The sequence below is a fragment of the Narcine bancroftii genome, chromosome 3, assembly GCF_036971445.1.
Source record: "Narcine bancroftii isolate sNarBan1 chromosome 3, sNarBan1.hap1, whole genome shotgun sequence".
Classification (NCBI taxonomy): Eukaryota; Metazoa; Chordata; class Chondrichthyes; order Torpediniformes; family Narcinidae; genus Narcine; species Narcine bancroftii.
Genome location: NC_091471.1, coordinates 161,963,514 through 161,980,108, shown reverse-complemented (window position 1 = coordinate 161,980,108; position 16,595 = coordinate 161,963,514). Strand labels below are relative to the sequence as shown.

At 40.5% G+C, this 16,595-nt stretch overlaps 1 protein-coding gene across 9 annotated transcripts in view; it reads left to right on the top strand.

The window, feature by feature from the left end:
• pdlim5a (PDZ and LIM domain 5a) overlaps positions 1-15,822 on the top strand; it is a 270,064-nt gene extending 254,242 nt beyond the window's left edge. For all 9 annotated transcript variants that reach the window (XM_069925683.1, XM_069925688.1, XM_069925686.1 and 6 more), the window contains 3 exons: positions 4,512-4,632; positions 6,336-6,451; positions 12,607-15,822. In XM_069925683.1, the coding sequence (XP_069781784.1) occupies positions 4,512-4,632; positions 6,336-6,451; positions 12,607-12,696 (327 nt within the window). In that variant the 3' untranslated portion in view covers positions 12,697-15,822. The remainder of the gene's footprint in view (positions 1-4,511; positions 4,633-6,335; positions 6,452-12,606) is intronic.
• The last annotated feature ends 773 nt before the right edge of the window (positions 15,823-16,595 follow it).

The following is a 16,595-nucleotide window of genomic DNA, read 5'->3' as shown; positions in this document are numbered from 1 at the left end:
CAAACGTTTGAAAATATCAACCAGCTTTTGTATAGAGATGTCAATCAATCAAGCTGCCAATCACCGTCTGAAAAATAAGCTGTTATTTGCAGAGGTATATGGTGAAACTCTGGGTTAAAGGGGCAATAATTTCCAGATGCAAACTCGCTGTTCCAGTTGTGCAATGTAAGATATCTCAATCCATAGCGAATCGTGTTCAAGTAAATATTAAATGGATGTGAGAGGGAACCCCTGCTGTGTGTATTATATTGCACAGAGACAGTCGCAGAAACTCACACGTTTGGCCCTACAAGATCCTGGAGATATTTTGTCCACAGCAAAATCCAGGAGGCATTCGTTATTCTGAGAGACGCAAGAAGTTGTATCTGGAGCAAAAATAAAGCAAACTGCAGAACAAACGCAAGGACTCAGGCAGCACTGGTGGAGAGAAAGCTATAGTCGACGTTTTGGGTTGAGACCCTGCTTCGAGTTTCTCTATTATAATTTTTTTTTAATGTTACGAGCTGCTTCTCTTAAATACCCACTCAAAATGGAATAATACTTGCATTTTGGAAGCACCTTTCACAGGAACAGGATGACCCAAAGTGTTCTTCAGCTATGAAAATCATTTGTGGATCTGAATGGAATCCTTTTCACCTAAAGGGTGGTGCCTATGTTGAGCGAGATGCCCGAAGAATGGGTACAATTTTGAAATATGGACCAGTACGTGGGCCGAACACAGGCAAACGGGACTAGTCCAGAGGGACACTGGTCAGCATAGACGAGTTGGGCTGAAAAGACTGTTTACGTGCTGTACAACTCTATGACTCTTTAATTATAGTCACTGTTTAAATGAATATCATACTCCCACAATCAGCAAATGTAGCGGAGCAGGGAGGACATGACATTAGTGAGTCTGCACTGGGAGTTTTGAGCTCAGTTGTGCTCACCCATCTGCCGATTAAACCTTCTTCAGTGCAAGATGGTGCCTTCATCGCTAGAGGAATTGAATTCAGGAGTAGGGAGGTAATGATGCAACTGTATAAGGTACTGGTGAGACCGCACCTGGAGTACTGTGTCCAGTTCTGGTCTCCATATTTGAGGAAGGATATACTGGCTTTGGAGACAGTCCAGAGGAGGTTTACTAGGTTGATCCCTGGGATGAAGGAGTTGACTTATGATGAAAGATTAAATCGTCTAGGATTGTATTCGCTCGAGTTCAGAAGAATGAGAGGAGATCTTATAGAAACATATAGGATTATAAAGGGTATGGATAGGATAGATGTAGGAAGGTTTTTTGAGCTGGCCGGGGAAACTAAAACGAGAGGACACAGTCTCAAGATTCGGGGGAGTAGATTTAGGACAGAGATGAGGAAAAATAGTTTTTCCCCAGAGAGTAGTGAATGTTTGGAATTCTCTAACCAGGGAAGTGGTTGAGGCTGCCTCGTTAAACATATTTAAAATTCGATGAGATCAATTTTTACATGACAGAGGAATTAGGGGATATGGGGAGAAGGCAGGTAGGTGGAGTTAGGTCATAAATTAGATCAGCCATGATCATACTGAATGGCGGAGCAGGCTCGATGGGCCATTTTCGGCCTACTCCTGTTCCTACTTCCTATGTTCCTATGAAAAGATTCGCAAGATTGATGATGGAAAAGGGGGCTGAATTTTAAGGATAAGGCTGGGATTTATTCCCCCTGGAGTGCAGGAGATAAGAGAGGACTTAATAGAGGTTTATAAAATCATGAAGGGCATACATAGATTAGTTAAATAGTCATTGTTTTCCAAGAGTAGGTAAAATGAAAATGAGAGCATAGATTTACGGTGAGAAGTAAAAAATGTTAAGGGACCTGCGAGGCACCTCCTCCACACAGAGCAGGGTGGTGAAAGCGAGGACAATTGTAATGTGAAGACATTGAGGCAGGGATGAAGATGGGAAAGGTTTGGAGGGATGTGGGCCTAACACAGGCAAGTGGCACTAGCTTAGCCAGCACGGAAAAGATGGATCATTGTCACGGGGATTCAGTGTGCTGTGGCATGCAGGACTCTTCAGCGGGAGTTTCTCTTCAAGCGATTTTGAGAGTGTCAAAATATGCTGGAGCATTTGTAATACCACGCAAAATGAGGGGACACAAAACTGGAATTTGAATCAAAAAAATAAACTGCTGGGTGGAACACAACATCAATAGGCGGGGGTGGGAAAATTATCAATGATTCAGTCAGAACCCGTCATTGAGACAGAGAGTGGAGCGGAGAGTTGGCCAGTATAAAGAAGAGTGGATAGAAGAGGTTTTATGAGGACAGTGTGGGATGGGTGATCCAGGGAGAGGAGAAGGATGATGGACAGATGGAGAGGATGAGGGATGTGCCTGAGAGACAGGGAGGTGATCGACAGGTGCCAATACATAATATTAGAATAGGAAGGTACTTAACTGCCTCGGCTACTAAACTGATGGATCATTTGTTTTGCTTCTTTAAACCTGGAGCCTGGATTTAGAACAATGATATCTCCTAAATAATTACATTTTAATTATTTCTTCCTTTTAAATGTACTTATAACTAGTCTTGGCATTTTTTTTTTGTGTGAAGAACAGAGGGTTTTGTTCTTTAATCTACAACCAATTTCTCTTTGTCTGGTTAGCATCAAGTTTGTGGCATCCTGATTTTGGAAAATTGGTGGCTTATTTGGCTCATTCCAAAGTGCACTTCTCTGGCTCTGCTATGATTGAGAATGTTAAAGCAGAGAAATAGAGCTCAAGTTCTACTTTAGAAATTCTGTTCGAACATAGAACATTACAGCACAGTACAGGTCCTTCAGCCTTCGATGTTTTCTGACCTGCAGGTACTCCCTGACTTACGACCATATGATTGAATTTCTTTTAAATATATAAAAAAATATATAGCATTTACACAGTTTATGTTGTATTTGGCAAACTATAACAGGGCTACGGGGCATGTAAGAGCCAAAATGTGCGTACTTACCTTGTTATTTGGCATCCCAGGCTGGGTGTGGCCATCTTGATTCCTGTACACATGCGTTAGTCTTCAGTTGGTGCATGCACAGTGGGTTCACGTATTGGAGTTTGGTTGGCGCACGCGTGGTGTGTTCGTATATTGGAGTTCGGTTTAAGGGCATGAATTCATAATATAGTCGGGCCGTTTAATTCTCATGCATGCGCCAACCGAACTCAATACGTGAACCCACGATGTATGCACCAACTGAACTCCAAGGCACAAACCCACCAAGTATGTGCAACCCGAAGATTAAAGCATATGCACAGGAATCAAGATGGCCGTGCTCAGCCTGTGGACTCCGGGATGCTGAATAACAAGGTAAGTATGCACATTTTGGCTCTTGTATCCCTGTTATAGTTTGTCAAATACCAAAATCTACAATTTAAAAAAAACAATTCAATTAAAAAGTTTGCTTGAAGACTTCAGAACTCCATGTGCACAGGCAAAATTCTAACTTACGTCCATTCCGAGGTATGACCGATCCCAATTATGGTCGAATGTCTGGGATTACCTGCATATACACCTACTCAACAAACTAAACCTTCCCTACCTCACTCTCTTTTTCTTGCATTCACATGCTTGCCTCAGCGATTTTTAAATGTCCCTATTGTATTGTACTAGCCTCCATCACCATCCCTGGCAATGCACTTCAAGCACCTACTTCTCTGTGTAAAAAAAATAACAGCCCTGGACGTCTTCCTTAAACTTTTCTTGTACATATGTCCTCCGGTGTTTGCTCCTCTTGCCCTGGGTAAATGCTGCTGGCTGTCCACCCTGTCTATGCCTCTCAGAATCTTGTTGACTTCTCTCAAGACCCTTATTAATAATGGATTGAGCAATGTTCAGAATATAGACACAGATGCTGGAGGAACTCAGCAGTGTCAGTGGGAGAAAAAGAACAGTCAACATTTTGGGCTGGAGCCATTCATGAAGATCTCAACCTAAACCATCGACCATTCTTTTTCTCTCACTGATGGTGCTCAACCCACTGAGTTCCTCCAGTAGAATGAGTGTTGCTCAATGACCAGAATGTACCCAGTTGAGCAGTACACAGGCCTGTCGATGTCGAGGGCAAGAGAATGGTCCAGCTGGGTGATGAGGAACCCGTCTGAATTTTTAAAAACTAGCAAATTAAAACAGATGCTGAAAATCTAAGTGGAAACAGGCTTGGAAACACTCTGAAAGCCAGGAAGAGAAAAACGGAAGGTAAGATGTTAGGTTGATGACCCTTCATTGAGATGTAATTATTGCACTGCATTATTTCTAATTATGTTGACAACGTTCCAAAAACATGCTATCAAGGACAATTTTACTCTGGTGTTGTATGACCCGATACTTTCAATGAAACATATTGTGGCAGGACTGCATGTTTTCAATCCCAGTTGAGTATGTTTCTTCCTGATTACAGCGCTGGGTTTAAGGAGCCCAGCCCCCTTTCCTCTTTCCCCCCTCCCACCGTGAGTGGCAGCGAACGTGATTCCATGTCCTGATTTTTGTTTCTCCCTGCCCTGCAGGAAATCATCAATGCCTTGAAGCAGACTTGGCATGTTAACTGCTTTGTGTGTGTGGCATGCATGCAGCCCATTCGCAACAATGTCTTCCACATGGAGGGAGGAGATCCTTACTGTGAGAAAGGTAATACTCCAGTCATTACGGTGCCACACGAGAAGACTGCTTCACACAATTGAGGGCTTTCCTTACCCTTCTCTGTCGAGTGACTCCACCACAAATAGTAACTGTGTGGCTGAATCAATCTTTCTTAACTGATATTGGATGGAAAACAATTTTTCTTTCAAAACGTGAGCTGAAAGAGGGGCCAGTTTCTTGTGAAGTCCAGGGAAATTATGACACACCATGTGTAACATTGAAGGTACCGTGCACGTATGCATCACATACCCAGGCCAATTCCAGGGACGGGTTGTCCGTCGAGGAGTGCTTGATTAGTCAGGATCTGTACTCACTCGGGTTTATAAGAATAAGAGGCAATTTCATGGGGGACTTTCAAATCTTTCACACACCTACAGTGAGACAGGATATAGACAGGATGCAGAGTTGGGCAGAGAAGTAGCCGATAGAGTTCAATCCAGATAAGTGTATAGAGTTCAATCCAGATAAGTGTGGTGATGTGCTTTGGAACATCAAACTTGAAGGCGGAGTGGTTAGTGGCAAGATTCTTACCAGTGTGGAGGTACAGAGGGTTCTTGGGGTCCAGGTCCGTCGATCTCCCAAGGTTGCACACAAGTTGATGGGGGTGGTTAAGAAGTTGTATGGTGTGTTGGCCTTCATTATTCAAGGGATTGAGTTCAAGAGCCGCAAGGTAATGTTGCAGCTCTATAAAACGCTACTTGGAGTATTGTGTTCAGTTCTGATTGACTCATAACAGGAAGGAGGCACTTCAGTAGAAGCTTTAGAGAGGGAACAGAAGATTTACTAAGATGTGGCTTGGTTTGAAGAATATGACTTGTGAAGCAAGGTTGACAGAGCTAGAGCTTTTCTCTTTAGAGTGACAAAGGATGAGAGATGACTTAATAGAGGTATCTAAGAGCATGATGGGCATGAATAGGATGGACAGCCAGCTCTTTTTTCCCAGGCCCACAATAGCAAATATCAGAAAACATCTGTTTAAGGTGAGTGGAGAAAAGTTTATGCAAAATGTTAGGTAAGTTTTTTTTACATAGAGAGTGATGGGTGCCTGGAATGCATTGCCAGGGATGGTGATGGAAGCAGGTACAGTATGGACATTTAAAGACTCTTGTGTGTAAAAAAAAAATAGAGGGTTATGGGTGTGAAGTAGGGACAGTTTAGATTATTGCAGAGTAGATTTATCTAAGTCAGCACAACATCGTAGGCTGAAGAACCCAAATCTTCTGTAATGTTATACACCTCTATAAGTCACTGCTTAACCTTTTATATCAAGTTTTATGGAGCTGCCACATTACCTCGTGGCTCTTGAACTCATCCCCCTGACTAACGAAGGCCAGCACACCATATGCCTTCTTAACCACCTGATGAATTTGTGCAGCAACTTTTAATAACCCTTTTAGTTCTGGTTCCTTGGCATGTCACAGAATTTTGTAGCATGGAAACAAGCCCTTCAGCCCAACTCATCTATACTGACCTAAGCTAGTCCCATATGCCTGCCTTTGGCTCATATCAGATGGCTCTCAGGTCTTTTGTTCCCTCATATTAATCTACCCCATCTGGTTTTTGACTCTCTACCCTGGCAAAATGCTTCTGAACACCAAGCAAGTAATCAATGTAGTCTGTCTGGTCTGACATCATATCTCAATGCTCCGAGTACCAATGTGAAACTGATGCAGATGTTTTTCTTTCCACAGATTATTATAATTTATTTGGCACTAACTGCCATGGCTGCGACTTCCCGATTGAAGCTGGAGACAAGTTCCTGCAGGCCTTGGGCCACACTTGGCATGACACTTGCTTTGTCTGTGCTGTAAGTAAAGTGAACCTCAAGACCTCTGCACCTCTTCACCTCGTTTATTTTTAAATTTGGAGATACAGCGTGGTCACAGGCCTTTCGAGCCAAGTGACCGACCCCATACATTTTGGTGGGTGGGAGGAATCCAGAGCACCTGAGGGAAACTCACTAACATTACCGGAGAATGTACAAACTCCTTACAGACAGCACTGGATTTGAACCCAGGTCACTGCTGCTCTAATAGTGTTGTGCTATTGCAGTAGTCTGCTTGTCATCAGAGAAGTACAGAAGTGTCCAGCACAGGCTGAGACCATTCAGTCCATTGTCTGCATGCTGGTCTTGAAAGTTGTTGAGTTTTACAACACTGAAACAGTACCATCGTCCATTGCCAGCCAAGTCAAGTTTATTGTCATCTGATTGTACAAGTACAACCTGAAGAAAGAGCATTCTCCAATCTTCGGTGCAAAACATGCAGACACACAACCAGACATAACACACAACAGACCAACAATGCATATGCAGGACAAGTATTTCATCTATACAAATAAATAAATAAATATTATTTCATGAATATGAGAGTCTCAGATGGTTAGTGTGAGCAGTATCTTTGGTCATTCACCATTCTCACTGCTCGTGGAAGAAGCTGTTTCTCTGCCTCGTGGTGCTGGCTCTAATACTCCTGTTGTCAGCCAAGTTGTCTCCCTGAGCTAGTCCCACTTGCTGGCAAATTTTACAATGTAACTTTGGCTGACACACATCAAAATGCTCTGATAGCAAAGGAGGATGGGTGAACAAATCCTGATGTTGTTCGGTTCTATATCCCAGTAATCCTTTCCCTAAATAACTTGCGATTACAGTGCCCTCCATAATGTTTGCAACAAAGACACATTTTTCCTTTATTTGCCCTAGTGCTCTACAGTTTTACATATATAATCAAACAATTTATGTGTAATTAAAATGCACATTCCAGATTTTATTCAAGATTATTTGTGTAAATTTTGGTTTGATCATGTAGAAATTACAGCACTTTTTATACATAGTCCCCTCATTTCAGGGCACCATAATGTTTGGGATATTTGGCTTCACAGGTGTTTGTGAGTACTCAGATGTGTTTACTTGCTTCATTGGTGCAGGTATAAGAGAGCTAGGCTTGCTTCTATGTGTTTGATCACCTTTGGAGTCTATAATTGCCATGGTTCTACATGAGGGCTAGAATTGTGCCAATGAAAGTCAAAGAAGCCATTATGAGGCTGAAAAACAAGAATAAAACAGTAAGGATTACCCAAATCAACAGTTTGGAACATCATTAAGAAGAAAGACCCTACTGGTGAGCTCAGTAATCGCAAAGGGACTGGTATTCCAAGGAAGACTCCACTGCTAATGTCAGATGAATTCACAAAAAAGAGGAATTAGGGGATATGGGGAGAAGGCAGGTAGCTGGAGTTAGGTCATAAATTAGATCAGCCATGATCGTATTGAATGGCAGAGCAGGCTCGATGGGCCATTTTTGGCCTACTCCTGTTCCAACTTCCTATGTTCCTATCATAATGAAAAAAAAATCTCCAAACATATGTCCAACAATCATAAACACTCTTCAGGAGGCAAGTGTGGATATGTGAATGACTGCTGTCCTCAGAAGACTTCATGAACGGAAACGCAGAGGCTACACTGCAAGATGCAAATCATGGCAAAGGTGGTATGCTTTGGATCTTGGGCAATTCCTTTACACCTCCACACTTGGCCCTTGCCATCACACTGATACAGAATAATCTTGGTCTCATCAGACCACAAGACCCTTTTCCAGAATTCTGCAGGCTCTTTTATATAGTTCTTGTCAAACTGTAATCTGGGCGTCTTTTCTGTTGTTGTTCTGTCATCAGCAGTGGAGTCTTCCTTGGATACCTGAGGCTTTGCGATTACTCGCTCACCAGTAGGACCTGTCTTCTATATGATATTCAAAACTGTTGATTTAGCTAATCCTAAATTTTGGGGGATATCTCTTACTGTTTTATTCTTGTTGTTCAGCCTCACAGTGGCTTATTTGACTTTCATTGGTACAACTCTGGTCCTTATGTAGAAAAATGGCAACTACAGACTCCAAAGGTGATCAAAAGTTTAGAAGCAAGCCGAGTTCTCTTATACCTGCACCAATGAAGCAAGTAGGCACACCTGAATAATCACAAATACCTGTGAATCCAAATGTCCCAAACATTATGGTGTCCTGAAATGAGGGGACTATGTATAAAAAGTGCTGTAATTTCTACATGGTCAAACCAGCATGTATACAAAAAACCTTGGATAAAATCTGGAATGTGCACTTTAATCACGTGAATTGCTTGATTGTATATGTAAAACTGTGGAGCACAGGGGCAAATAAAGGAAAAAAGTGTTTTTGCCCCAAACATTGTGGAGGGCACTGTATTCTATGCAGTCCTTGACTCGCTTTATTTACTATGGCCCGAGAATCCAGTCATCAATTTCTTTGTACTCTAAATGTTTTCTGTTTGAATATTGTATATTTGAAGGCTACAGTTTCTCCAAGGACAATTATAAGAATCTGAATCAAAAATCACGTTTCTTTCATCTTTAGTATTACATTTGACCAGCAAGATGAACTTTCCTTGCTGTTCATGTGATCAGACAACCAATCAACTTCTCTAATCACTGTGATGTCGCCTGGCTCTCCACATCGCCTCACCTGCCAATTAAGCCTTCATCCCTGTCTTTTGTTAACCTCCAGGTTGGACTGTTCAAGCATAATTCTGGTGTGTGTACTCAAAGCAAATCCTAGAGGCATACAGCCCAGAAAACCAACCCTTCAGCCCCATCTGTTCATGTTGACCATTCAGTACCCATTTGCCAGCACCTGATCCGTACCCTTCTATGCCCTTGGCAATTCAAGTGCTCATCTGCATGCATTCTAAATTCTATGAGATTGTTTTCCCTCCACCACCCACTAAGGCAACATGTTCCAGATTGCAACCACACGTTGGGGGGAAAAAAAAGATTTCTTTTTATTGCTTTTGAAAAAAAAATTGTAATTAAGAATGTGTAATAGTTGAAAACATCAAACACAACAATCACACTCTATTGTAAGGAGGCAAGCATCGCTGGAACTGTTTGGCCAAATGACAATGAAGATATTTTCCATTGTCCCTTTCAGTTTCATTACCAAAAATTCGCAATACCTCCTGTAGTTTTTTTATACAATATGTTGACATTTTAGTTTATTGGTTTATATTTATTTTGCAAATTTCTACCCAATTACCCTACAACCCCCATTTGCTTTGAGGGGTAGGAGGAGACCGGAGTGGCCGGAGGAAGCCCATGGATGAACGCACAAACTCCTTACAGTGCTGGATTGTAACCTGGGTCGCTGGTGCCGTCCTAACCGTGACCCTAATTGTACTGCTCGAATTACTTTCATCTACTCTGCGCGATAACTAACTTTCTGTTTCTTGTTTATACCTTCTCTCATGTTGCTTTTCTTACTTTACAGTTTGAAGATATTGCAAAATGAATTTGGTGTGATTTTTAAAAAAAGCTTTATTTATTCGTTCAAAATACAGATAATAAGTAACATACATAACAATAAACTAAACATGAACGATATATTTTATATATATAAGAAAAAAAAGAGAACCCCACCCCCTTTCAGCCAATGAATTTGGTGTGATTGATCGTATTTTCAATTTGTGACTGAACATTCAAAATGCAGAAGAAATATGTCCTTACCTTTTTTTTGTTGCTTTCTTAGGAGGCGCATCAGGTGTGGTTTCTGCAACTGTGTGCTTGCCTCTCAAGGTTCTTTTTGAGGGATGCCCAAATAATTGTGTAAGCATTCCACTGGACAGTGGTTGCAGCAATTCCTGTTCCATTTCAGTGGCTTCACGTGATTTTTTTTTTAGCTCTCGTAACTCTTTTGGATACTCAAAAAGATCCCATTGAAATGATAGCAGTCTCTCCAGCTTATTTTCTGTTTTATCTTGCTGGTGTGGAAGTTACTCATTATCTACCTGCTCTTAAGGATTAGTTCTTCTTCCCTTTTTATTTATTACCCGACCTTTTCCTCCTTGAGTTTCCAGAAGGGTAGCCATTTCCTTAAAAGAATTTTGTCCTTTCCTAGCTCTCTTCAATTTTGTTGTCTGTACTCTCCAGCTGTTTACTTCCAGTTATACCCAGACTTAATTCTTGATTGATTACAGCCAACGTGCTTCAATGAATGGAAACCCCATTTAAATGTTCCTGCTAATTGCAGTGAAGTGGTTAATAATTCAGACAGGATTGAAGCTATCAGGCAAACTAGATGCTCAAGTAAATGCAAAGTTAGTAAGATTGTGATAAATGACACCAAGAAAATGGATGTCATGTTGTCTCCTGCGTATGAAGGAAATGCTCGGCCTCAGAAAATGTGACTTTTTCTGGTTTCCTTTCCTCACATTTTACATTTTTCTGAGGCCGAGCATGGAACCTTCCATTGGAAGGTTCAAAGGAAGTTCCTCCTCGTGAAAGTCCCAAAACAGGTAGCTATTCTTAAGTGAGGCAGAAGAAAAATTGTGAAGGAAGATGTTCCAGCAATTGTACAAGAAGTTGCCAAGGAAGGGCTACAAATCAACAATGAAGTGGGCAAATCTGTTGGAGATAGCCAGAATGACCAGATCATCAGATAATGAGTTTATTGTCATATACGTGGCACAATGTACATCTGCACCAAAATATGTATTTGCTACTGCTGAACAAGTCCTTTGTAAAGGAAAAAGAAGTAACTACAATAGTCAACATTACATTAAAAGAGATAACACATACAAAAGATAGATAATAAAATATTCATAGTTAAAATAGAGAGAAAAAAAGTGGCATCACAATCTTGCAGAGAAACCTTTTGATGGTCTCAAGAGTAGTTTCTGATTAGAGTAGTACGGGGAGGTTCAAGAACCATGGAACTATAGAACATTATAGCAGAGAAATGGGCCCTTTGGCCCTTCTAGTCTATGCTGAACTAGTCCCACTGATCTGCCACTGGTGAGCCTTCTTCATGATTGCATTCACCTGTAGGCTTAAAGACAGATCCTCAGAGATGTTTGCACCCAATAATTTGAACTTCTTGACCCTCTCCACTGCTGAGTCCTCGATGAGGACTGCTTTTTATTCTTCTGACATCCTCCTGAAGTTCACAATCATCTCCTTCGTTTTGCTAATCTTGAGTGCAAGGTTATTGGCGTGACACTACTCAAGGAGCTGGTCTATCTCCCTCCTGTACACTTTCTCATTGGTGCTTGGAATTCTGCTGACAGCTGTGATGTCATTGGCAAGTTTGTGGATAGCATTGGAATTATGCACCTGTGTTGATGGTCAGTGAGGAGGAAACGTTGTTCCCAATTCATACTGACTCTGGTCTTCCGATGAGGAAGTCAAGGATCCAGTTGCAGAGGAGGTGCAGAGGCCCAGGATTTGGAGTTTGTTGACCAGCACTGAGGGAATAATGGTGTTGAAGGCTGAGGTGTAGATGATGAAGACTAGCTGCATATATGAGTTGTTGTTTTCAAGGTGATCCAGAGCTGAGTGGAGATCTAGCAATTTTGCATCTGCTGTGGACCAATCGGGACGATAGGCAAATTGCAGTGAGTCTAGTCCTTTTGAAGTGACTCAGGATATATTTCTAATTATAGGGTCTTCCTTAATGGTTATTAATGTTTACACCTCATGGACACTTGGATGAAAAAGAAAGTGATCAAAAGCAATACTCATGAATAAAATTAATACAAACTGAGTTGAGCTCAGGAATTACATCAGAACACAAGTAAATAGGAGCAGGAGTAAGCCACCTGGCCTCTTAGGCCTGTCCCAGCATTGAATATAATTATGGGTGGTCTGCCTAAGGAATTGAACAAAGTTGTTGTGCATAGCTGAGGTGTTTTGATCTGAACTTCTCAATCCCAAAACTGTACTCTAACCATCGCCATTAATTGCGAAGCAGAACATATGGAACATTGTTGGTCAAAATGAACTAAAGCTGAATAATCAAGGAGGTATTGTCTTCCTTTGTCCCAGGAAGACTTTAATTACATTAGCTGGAGCTTATATGTCTGCTGCTTTTGTGTTTAAAACCAACACCAATGATTCTGCGATGTATTAGCCGGTGAATGAATGCCTTGTTTCCTGTGTTCCAGGTCTGTTGTGCAAATTTAGAAGGCCAAACCTTCTACTCGAAGAAGGACAAGTTATTGTGTAAGAAACATGCCCACACAGTGAACGTATAAACTCAAGGAGAGGCCACAAAATGGAGGAACAAAGAGAACATATAGAAGACTTGAAGACAAACAAATAATTTGTTTTAGCTTTCTTAATGTATAAGACACAGCCAACCCATGATTGGTCATTGGGTTTAAAGGGGAAAAGAATTGGTGTAAGGTGATTGAATATATTTTGGTTTGGGGCTGTACTTTGATCCTTTCTTAAGAATACCTGGTGGTGTGGTCACATTGGAATCTTTCATTCTGAATCTTTTATTGACTTGTTACGTAACAGCTGTTGAAAGGTGTAAGGTTTTGGAATAGGGACAGCACTCAAAACCTTTCTCCTGCTTCTTTGAATGGCAATTATTCTCACGATAGAGCAATTTAGGAAGTGTGATCACACTACAAAACTGATTGAACATAACCTTATCTATATTTGTGGAAAGTCACACTGAATTCATGTCTGACTCAGTCCCTTTTGTTTTATTGAATAAAATTTCCACATTTAAATTCTTTAACTTAATTCAGGTTATCTCTGTCAGAACTGTCAGTTCCAACTTTGAATACGATTTGCTCAAAGAAACGTGAACATTTGTAAAACAAAAGAAATACAGGTCCATTTTAATATTGGTTGATCGGTCTGAGACTTCCATACCTTTATATTTTAAACCCTAAGAGGAACTCTGTGCTCATGCTTCAGAAATGTTGTGTTGCGTGACATGCTTATGAAACAGAATTAACTGCTGATGGTGAAGTTAAATAAAGCTGCGTTACATAGTCGGGAAAAGAAGTCACGAGGATGAACCTGTCAGATCAATAGAATATTTTCAATTTTTATTGCAAGTTGGAACATTATGTTGTGCACTCCAGTGTTACAAGTTAACTATTAATTGTTCTTCTGTGTGATATGAAGTGCATATTAAATGTCTATCACATCTGAAATGCTGGTCCAAACACGTAAAAAGTAACACTTTTTTGTTTTAACTGGGTACAGCTATGATTAGTATGAATTTCATGCATTGAGAGAGAGTCCAAATTCTTGCAGATGGGGAACTGTTAGCTGTCACTTGTTATATGTGAATATAAATGTTGTCTACCAGGTTTCATATCTAAGGTCAGATCAGATCCCATGATACTACAGAAACCAGGAAATATCCTGCTAAGCACTTTCTAAAATATTACCTGTTCATCACTGAGAAATATCTCACAGTATAACTGGGAGAAATCTCTGCCACTAATTGGATGTTGTTTCCCTATCATTCTTTGAGTTTGATTAAAACTATGTGAAAGGTCATTGTAATGACTCTCCATATCATTTAATCACACCACATGTGACTTACTGTTGGCCTTAGATTTCTATGTAGATCAGGGCTGGATTGGAAGTTGCATAACACCACCAGAAAAAACTGGACACCTGGGATCTTTATGCTGCACTGGATCTGAAAGTGGACAATGGGATCAAGTTGGAGAAAGGACTTTTTTGCCAAATGCATTTCTTCAATGTTCAGCTAGCAGTGGGCTTCAAGAAGTCTTCAGTGGTCCCATTGGAGCATGCCCTGATATTAGCCACCTTACTTTAATCAGTAGAAACTACCATTCTTTTACTGTTGTGGCTCTGCATTTTAACATAAAAATTATGCCTTCCTGAATAATTCTCATTTTATTTCTCAGTGATCAAAATATTGTGTGATCTGGTTTTACTTGCTTAGCAGGACAATGTATAATTTTGTGAGTGGGGCAAGGAACTCGATGCCACTCATGCCTCTGTTCAAATGTGAAAGCTAAACATCAGTAATTTATGATGTTGTACGTTATTTGGGGTATGCCATCTTGCAATGCATACCTTCAAAGCCAGTTCCTATAATGTAACATGGTATCGTTTTTCTAACTGTTTGGCTGATAGGCTACTAGATTAGATATCTGGATTAGTGTTGATAACCTGAATATGAGAGTACAGAGCAGATCCACTCTGCAGTAAGGAATTACAGGGCTAGATTAAAAGTTAGCCACTGTAAAGTTTGCCAAGAACTTTTGAGTTGCCCTAATATTCCATTTTGAGATGGCCGTGTATATGAGGTGGGGGGAGTTTGGAGGCCTAGGAGGAAGGAACAAACTCAAGATATTGGTATCACTATATGTCATAAACTTTCTATGGACTGTGGTTCCATCAGGATATGTAAAATCGGCAGTGTCATTTTCTCAAAGCTTACATTGATGCAGTATTCATTCGAGGAGCTAATTCAGCAAATGAAATAAGCAAATTATTAACCAAAATATATTACATTAAAGTTTGCCCAGAGGTTTGGTTAAATGTGTGTATTTGCATGATTTTTTGGCCTTCATTGGGCATCAGTGATGTCAGAGGGCATCAGTGGAGAATCATTGATGTGAACTTGTGTAGAGATCTTTGCTATTTGAGAAATGGTTTGTACTGATGGACTATGCTATAATTTTATTTCAAAGCACTGAAAGGGAGAGGAAAGAATTGGGCTTGTCCCGTTACCATTTCTGTTACTTTCCCATTTGCTTGACCAGAATAAAGGAGCTTTGTTAAGAGGACATCCCCAGGATTTCTTCACCCCTTGAGTCCATTGAGCAGTGAGCAGGGTTGATGAGTGGATTGTTTTAGTTTGCAGTTATCCATTGTATTTCACCTGGGTACCAATGGACGAAGTGTGTTTTAGGCAAAATGGTTGGATTTTCTTGCTGAACCTAAGCTGCCATTCAGAGCATTTACGATCCATCTTGTGGCTCATTTGCAAATTAACCAAAACCACTCCTTATGATAACCGAATGCTGTACCGAATTCTACCTCCCACTAGCTTGCATCTTCATCAGTAATTCAACAAATGATTGAGGTGTTCCTGCTCCCCATTTTCATAGCACTTTCAAATATATTTGAAATTATTCTGTCTTTGATGCATAAGAGCTTAAAGTTAAATCACTAGGCATTATTAAGCAACTAGTTTGAACTTAACCAATTTTAAACAGCTATACAAGGTTTATACTTATGCATGGCTATTGTCTTCATATGTGCGTTGAGAATACTTTTGAACTAAAATTATTGATGCTTCCATTGAATGATAATTGAAATAAAAACAAAATCAAAGGATGATTTCTCGTTAATAAATCTGCTCTCGTTCTTTAAAACCAGTGTCTGCATTTGCGTTCTTTTGCATGATCATTTTTTTGCATTCCAATAAATGGGGGCAATATCAGAGTGGTTCTATTATGGATGCCTGTGGTGATAATCCCAGCACAACAGCTGTGCAATTTATTGTATTTGTTTAAATTAAATTTGTTCTATTTAATTGCACATTATTATTTAAAAGACCATTCAGTTTACTGAGGTCCTTCAGGAAGGAAACCTGTATTCATAGAACATAACAGCACAGTAAAGACCCTTCAGCCCACGATGCATGTACAAACCTACTCAACAAATTAAACCTTCCCTCCTTCAAACCCATAATGCTATTTTTCTTGCATCCATGTGGCTGTCCAAGAGTTTTTTAATTGTCCCCCTATTGTACCAGCCTCCATCACCACCCCTGACAATGCATTCCAAGCACCCATTAATCTGTGTAAAAAAAAATGTACCTTTGACATCCCTTCGCCTTGAATAGATGTCCTCTGGTATTTGCTGCTCTCACTCTGGGGAAAAAAGTGCTGGCTGTCCACCCTATCTATGCCTTTGATAATCTATTAAGTCACCTCTCATCCTTCTTCACTCCAAAGAGAAAAGACCTAACTCTGCCCACCTTACTTATAGGTCATGTTCTCTAATCCAGGCAACATCCTGATAAATCTCCTCTGCATCAATCAGAACTGAACACGATAATCCAAGTGTTGTCTAACTAGAGTTTGAACAGCAACATTACCTCATGACTCCATAAACTTTCTTAAGTACTCATATAATCTTACCT